Source organism: Cryptomeria japonica, chromosome 6 (genome assembly GCF_030272615.1).
Source record: "Cryptomeria japonica chromosome 6, Sugi_1.0, whole genome shotgun sequence".
NCBI lineage: Eukaryota > Viridiplantae > Streptophyta > Pinopsida > Cupressales > Cupressaceae > Cryptomeria > Cryptomeria japonica.
Genome location: NC_081410.1, coordinates 158,827,236 through 158,835,322, shown reverse-complemented (window position 1 = coordinate 158,835,322; position 8,087 = coordinate 158,827,236). Strand labels below are relative to the sequence as shown.

Below are 8,087 nucleotides of genomic sequence, written 5' to 3'. Positions count from 1 at the left end.
ATTTAATCTTAAACACACACATAAACAACTCAAGACATAACTCTATTCACAATAAGAAGCACAAGATGATGAAAAGTATCAACAAATGATGAAATAGCTCTAATTCTCTCCATGATGCACAATATATACTAAATATTAAATATTTTTACAATAAACTCTATTAAATCAATTAAATGCATTCCTCATGCCCACAAAGGGATACTCCAATCCATAGGGCAATCCTCTCCACATGAGTAAACAACCAACAAATCAGCTTAAACCAAATTATATAGTTCACTGTCGACCGAAAGAAGCTTCCAAAACCTATTCTTATGTTCTCGACCAAATCAAACATAATAAACTATGGTTCTATCGAAGCATACAAATTAACCATGTAACATTGATTAAATTTGCAATGTGACACAGAATTTCTTCAAAACAACATCTATCAACTCCCATGTAGACACAGACCGCAATATTATAAAGTATGGAAAATTTTGTATATGAAATTGTACGTCTGTCTTTCCAACATTTGCATGGTCGATTTATTTTCACATCAACTTATTATTCTCTACAAATTTTACAATTTCCATGATACCGCCTACAGCTTTACAAATTTCAAAAGCAGAAATATGGTTTGCTAGAGACTGAAACAGTAGTGTACATAAAACGATTTGGAGGGGCAGAAGCAGGTGTAAGATAAGAGAGAATGACTATGAAGCGACTCCTCCTGTTCCGCTGGGCAGAGGAAGATCATGAGGTGGGAATGCAGATTCCTCAGTTGCGTGTCTTCCCTGCTCTTTCTCTTTAACTTCTGATCCTTGTGATTTCTCATGCTCTTCGCCTAAACACAATCAAATAAGTGTTTACAGCAAACATTTCCACAAGAGGGAAAAAAAAAAAGGAATAATACCAACATTGAAATCGAAATGTTGCGGTAAATCGGTCTTCAAATATGTCATATTATTCATTTATATTAATACAAGTTGATTTAAACAACACGCTCTAAGTTTTGATTTGTTTAGGTGATTTTATTGAAATCACATGATTCATCTATCGGAAAAATAGTAATATGAACTACCCAGACAAGTCAGAAATAAAAACAGAGAGTGTGATTAAGATAAACCACCTAAAAAGTCAAAATGATCTATTTATTAGCGTGATTTCAGCTGAAACACCTAAACAAATCAAAGGACTTGTTTAGGTGGCTCACCTGAAATTGCATGCATGCCTATAGGAGAAAAGAGTGTGATTTTAGACAACTCATGTTTAAAGAAGTCAGCAGAAGAGAGTGATTTAGATGAGCCAACTAAACAAGTTAAAATGATCCATTTATTAGTGTGATCTCAGCTGAAACACTAAATGAGAATCAGTTTAAATAGCTCACTTGAAATCACATGCCCATCTATTGAAAAAAGAGAATGCCTTGTTTAGGTGGATCACCTAAACTGACATGCCCGCTTATTGAAGAAAAGAGAGTGTGATTTCAGACAAATCATTTGAACAAGTTGAAAGAAGAGAATGATTTAGATGAGCCACCTAAGCAAGTCAAAATGATCCATTTAATTGTGTAATTTTACATAAAATCAGTAATGGCGATGTGTTCTTTCAGCTTACCCATCTAAACAAATCAAAGGACTTGTTTAGGTGGTTCACCTGAAATCACATGTCCACCTATTGAAAACTGATTTCAAAAGTCATCTAAAAAGGTAAAAAAAAGAGAGTGATTTTAGATGGGCCACCTAAACAAGTCAAAATAATCCATTTTATAGTGTAATTTTAATTAAAATCGTGTAGTTTCCAGTACATGATGGTGTATAGTACAGTCCATGGTAAGTCCATGATGATGTGTTATTTCAGCTTACCCACCTAAACAAATCAAAGGACTTGTTTAGGTGGCGCACCAGACATCACATGCCCACCTTTTGAAAACAAGAGGATGTGATTTAAAAAGTCATCTAAAAGTGTGAAAAAAATAAAATGATTTTGAATGAGCCACCTAAACAAGTCAACTGATCTATTTATTAGTATGATTTCAACTAAACCACCTAAACAAATCCTTTGATTTGTTTAGGTGGCTCGCCTGAAATCACATCTATTATAAAAAAGAGAATGTGATTTCAAACAAATTATCTAAATGAATTAAAAAAAGGAATGAGTTAGATGATCCACCTAAACAAGTCAATTCTGTATGATTTTAATTGAACTACCTAAACAAGTCAATTCTGTATTATTTTAATTGAACCACCTAAACAAGTTAAAGCTTAGAATGTTGAAGAGTATCAAAGTGATAAAAAAACACTTACCAGTAGTGGCCTCTTTCTGCATTTGTGTTGTGTCCTCTTCTTCCACGTTGTCTCTGTACCTTTGGCCAAATCCCTCCTCAGACGATCGTGTCGCATAAGCGACGCCAAACGCCTCCACCATATCTTCCCTGTGCAGTTCATCATTCAATCTTTACACAGTAAAATGAAACAGAAAAGTAGAAATGACTATGGACATGAGAGAAAAACTATATCCCTACCCTTTATCCTCCTCAGAGGAAGAGGGTTCCTTGTTGTGCTCTTTTGCAGGGGGAGCGTGAGCCGAACGCATGGTATTGTACAAAGGATGCACAGAAACTTGTGGAATGGCAATGGCAGAACCAGTGTTTTTTGTGAATGCTATTGGTGTCCTGCACAGGGTTTTTCGTGTCAATCCGTGCATGGCTTCTACACAGTGAAAATTTGAAAGCATAGCATACGTACCAAGAGGATTTCAACAAAGAATGGCCCTCTGAATTGTGTTGTGTAAGTTTGAGCTTCTTTTCCGGCATGGATTTTGCAAGAAGCTGCCAGGCAAGTTCCATGTGGGTGTTATGTGGACGTTTTGCAGACTACACGTATCATGCATGCACATTGCAAAGCGACCACTTTGGACAGTGTACATCTAGATTACTTGAATTCTTTTATATTCTACATGCTGATGTTCAAGGGCCTATTGGATCTGGTTGTGAGTGAAAATGGATGACTCATAGTTGGTAATAGATATATTGAAACCATATTCGAGTAAAAAGAATGTATATACATGAGCGTGATTGCTTTGTTTCAACCACACCAATACACCACCATAGCCAAAGAGAATAGACATGTCCAACATAAGAATGGTAAACAAAGTCAATGTATCAAATAGAGTAAGATTTAATGGTTTCAAACAAGTTACAAATCTTAGGAAGAACCTAAGAAATATTTAAGGTTCTTTCAAAGAAGAAATGTACATAACTATTTTGAAATCAATTCAAGAGAAGTGCGTAAAGAGGTAGGATGAAAAAAAAAATCATTAGAAGAGGATATGCATAAAGAGGTAAGACGAAAAAAAAAAAAAAATTCATTAAAAGAGGATATGAATAGTAATGTAGGGTGGAGAGAATTGCACAGGGAAGTAGAACAACAAACCTTTGGGGAGAAATATGGAATATAATGTCAACATAAAATTGATTTAAATGAGAAATAAAATGAAGAAACAAAGTATTGTAGATCTTCTAATGACAAAGAAATGGTTAGCCCTTTTTTGACATGTGTGGCTCAAAGTAGTGTTGAGGGGTTTATTCCTTTCAATACCTCAAGTTGTCTTTTAATTTGGGTCGTTGATGATTTCTTTTTCTAATTAATAGACTAAGGATGAAAATGATTTCACTTATAAAAATTGGCTTCTCAAGGAGAAGACCAATGATGAAGACAAGTGGATCACTCATTCTTTAAAAAACTAATTGTTCTTTTATCTAATTTTTTATTGGTCAATTTTGTAGCCTTTTCTCATGTCACTTGTTCATTGTTCTCACATTCAATTTTATAGGTGTGACTTAATTGGACACCCATATTTTATCTAAAACTAGTGTAGATCATATTTTTATATTCTAATATAAAAAGTGCTTGTGGGATAAAATGTTTTTGTTTTGTTTTTTAAATACAATGGGAATTATATAAATGAAATAAAGAACAAACGAAAGAATATCACATGGAAAAAAGCATCAAAGAACACAATTGAATGACTTCATTTGCATTATGAGATTGATTTATACATGAAAGAAATGGAAAGATGTGTATTCACGGATTCAACAAATAGCCTAAGTTAACTAACAAACAATAACAAATCCAAAAAAAATAATTAACAAAACAAATCCAATATGGGTAATGATAGAATATATCAACATTCCCCCCTTATTACATCATTGTTTTAAGCTAATAATAAGATAATCCTAAAAAAGTTTTAAACTTCATTCTCATCCAAGAGGCTTAAGGAAGATGTCAACACGTTGTTCCGAAGTAAAGCAGAATTGAATTTGAATATTGTTTTGTTGAACATGTTCTTATATAAAGTATCAGTCAAATTCACTATGCTTGGTTTGTTCGCGAAACATTGGATTGCAACAAGCTTGAGAACACTCTAAATGTCATTATAAAGAATTGTGGGTTGATTTTGAGGTATTCTCAATCCTTCTAATATGTGATACATGTAACCAAACTACTTCACGAACTGCTACACTTGTTGCATGATATTCTATTTCTATCGAGGAACAATTTAAAACTATGGTTTTCTTCTTCCCCAAGAAATAGGACCTGAACCCAAGAAGAAACAAATCCAAATATGGTTTTAATATTACCAACAAAACCTACATAATCTGCATTTGTCTATCCTATCAAGAAGAATTGATCATTCCTTTTATATTCCAAACCATGATTCATTATACCATGTATATACCTTAAGACCCTTTGTGTTGCTTTCCAATGATGCATATTTGGTTCTTGCATGAATCTAAAGAGATAATTAACAACAAAATTGATATTTGGTCTAGTTTCAGTCAATTAAATCTAACTTCTAATAATTTGTTAATAGAGTGTTGCATTTAATTGAGGAGATGGATCAAAAATAGATAAACGTACAATCCTGATTCTATGGGTGTTGACATAAGTTCAAGGAATCCATCATTTTGAACTTCTCAAGTAGATTCTTGACATATTTTGTTTGAGATACAAAGATGTGGTGATTAGTTTGTCATACCTAGATAAGATGAGAGAATAATGTAGTAACCCAGTATCAATCACACCAAATGCCTTCATAAGATCATTTTTAGTTGTCTCAACCACCATTTTTGAGTTCCTTGTGACAACTAGGTTATCAATATATACATTAACAATCACAATCTCCACTTCTTGTTCCTTGAGGTGGAGATTTGGATCATGATATGTAGATTATGCAAGTTCTATTAATGATAGAAAAAAAACATCTAGTTCATTTAAAGAAAAAGGCGTGAAAGTGAAAAACTTGATAAAGGTATGTTCAAAGGACAAAAAAATTAATGGTCTAATAAGGTAGCCCACCACACTCATGCTCCACTCCCAAGAACTACTATATAGCCCTACCTCAATGCTTATGAGGGTGAGAAGTTTTAATGCATCCTCACCATTTAAACAAATAGGCTTCCTTTTTCCTAGCTCATAAAAGCTTCAAAATTATAGAATAACAATGTGCTTAATGAACTTATGGTGATGAGCAAGGAGAAATGACCCTACTATGGAAACATGTTTTCCACATCCAAACTCAAACCTTAGCACAACTAAACTTCAACTAAAAAGAGAAAGGGTTTGCAATCCATATCCTAATACAACTTGGAGGGAAAGGTGTGGGAGATTCAATAAATATGTAATCAATTTGTTGATAGCATTTATAGATTAAGGTTGTGTTCAATTATTTTGAAATATGTAAACAAGAAGTTTTACAAGAAGGGTAATTTCTCTAATTTAATAAAAAAAAATTGTTCAATCTTTGAGTGTTGCAAGTTCAATTTTAATTGCCAATGAACTAATATATCATAAGTGGATCTAATATATTAAAAAGAATACTTCAAGCCACGATGTGCTAATCCATACATCACAATATGGATGAAATATCAACTAGGATTCTTTCCCAAACAATAAAAAAGACAAAAATATATATGTTCTAAACAATTATTTGACAAAATGTACTGACAAGAGATATCAAATGATCCAAGAGGATCCAAGTTCATGAGCAATCCTACATTAACAAAAAATATTGTAGGTTTTTATTTTAGTTCAATTTAATTTTGTTGCACTTATGTTGGTTTTTGTAGCTACTTGGGAAAAAAAATAGATTCAATTTAGGCAAATTAAGGACATTATCTTATAGAAGATCTTAATGGATACTTGTAGTTCAAAGCTAGTGAAGAATGGATGAAAATTGGATAAGTTATGAGCATGCAGTTTTTATCTATAATTGAACTTGAAAAACTTTGGTATTGAATTAGGCATTTCTTTTAACTGATTCCAAGTTATTTTCTCATGTGCAACTAATTCTAACTCTTTTTTTTTTTGTATTTGTAGGAATTTCATTGGCAAATAGATTTGCAAGCAACTCAACTAAATTAAATTCTTCAATTTAGTTAATCAATTCAAATGAACAATTATGATGATGATGTTAGCATGACATATGCATTACAACAATAAGGGTGAGGTTCACTTGCCGAAGTATGGTGTAACCATGAATTAATGATGATGCTAGCATTGTATGATTTGTAGACAAATGCAACTAAACTAGATGATTGTAGTGTTCAATAGGTTTAGTTCAATAAGAAAAGAAACTTTCATAGATCAAAGAATGATGATGTAATAGTGACATCACCTAAATATGAAGTGCAATTTTTTTTTTAATTGAACTTTCCAATTTTTTTTATTAAAAATTTATTAATCAACAAAGATCACTACAAATCAGCAAGAGCCAACAGGCTCAACAACAAGAAAAACAATAGAAAATAGTACATCCAACCAATCAGGCTCACTCAAAACCCCCAAATAATCCCTCATGTGCTCCATAACAATATCTTCTAATTTAAAAGAGTACTATATAGAATGTCGTCTCTAGTCCCATTTCGCCGAAAAATCTTCTACCTTGTTCCATTATGTGGTAGAAAGTAACAAAATCCAAAGATCTACAAAGTCTCACAATCTCGTAGACCACCAAGGCTAATTGCTAGTTCACTCCCTCCACCTACCCCTTATTAAACACATCAATCACTATCTATGAATTAGAATTAGAATTAATCTTTTTCCAACCAAGAACACAACTTATCTCCAAAGCATAAAGGATATCAAGAGCTTCCATAAAGTTGTTAGTATGTTGACTTTTATACAAGGAAAAGAAAAAAGGACAATCCCATAATTATCTCTACCAAATCCACCAATCCTAGTATGCCCAAGATTACCTTTGGACAAACCATCAATATTTATCTCCAAAACATCAAGAGGGGGGTAATAGCAACCATCTTGACAAACCTTTCTCTTTGTCTTTCATCCCACCCTAGAAAAACCCAACCTCTGATGATATCCAAATCACCAAATCCACATGGGTAGATATATCACATTTTTCTAATAAGGTTTTGAATAATACTAATAATTCTCATTCAAAATTAATGAATCAACATTTTATTATCTTAAAAAATCCTTTTGTTCCTTTTAAACCAACTTTTCAACAAAATGAAAGAAGAGCCTATGTTTCAAGTAATGTGTAGAAAAGGAGTCTTAGCTAGGGAATTCCCTAAGAGACCACATAACTTGCTCAAGGAAGAACCATGGAAACAAGCCTTATTCCAAACTCCCCACTAATAATGCCAAATTTCCCTAGACAAGGGGCATATGAAGAAAACATGTGAAGAGTACTCTTCACTTTTATTGCATAGAACACACATAGAAGGACCTTGAAATCCTCTCTTTCTCAAATTATCCTAGGTGAGGCACCTATTATGAACAACTAGCCACTTAAAAAAAGTTACATTTGGGCCAAGAAAAATTATTGCACACCTATTTCCAGCAAGTAATCATACTTATCCCATGGATCTTCTTGTCTAGCTCCTAATATCCCGAAGCAACCGAGAATTTTCCTTTCAAATTGAGACACTAAGTAAGAATATCTCTCCCCTCTAAGGAGTTACAACCTCTACTAGCCAAAATCTTTCCAAGATATTAACAATCCTCCTCATATCCTCTTGGAGGCATTTCATGGGGTTCATTTCATCTAAACACTTTAACATCACCCAAAATGTGAGAAGTTTAATA

The 8,087-nt window shown here is 33.0% G+C and overlaps 1 protein-coding gene across 1 annotated transcript; it reads right to left on the bottom strand.

Moving 5' to 3' along the window:
• Positions 1-455: 455 nt before the first annotated feature.
• Positions 456-2,876, bottom strand: LOC131035105 (uncharacterized). Its single transcript, XM_057966742.2, has 4 exons — positions 2,727-2,876; positions 2,504-2,653; positions 2,286-2,413; positions 456-823 (listed from the first exon to the last, which is right to left on the bottom strand). Exons 1-4 carry the CDS (start codon positions 2,825-2,827, stop codon positions 693-695), a joined length of 510 nt encoding a protein of 169 aa, XP_057822725.2. The 5' UTR covers positions 2,828-2,876; the 3' UTR covers positions 456-692.
• Positions 2,877-8,087: the final 5,211 nt, after the last annotated feature.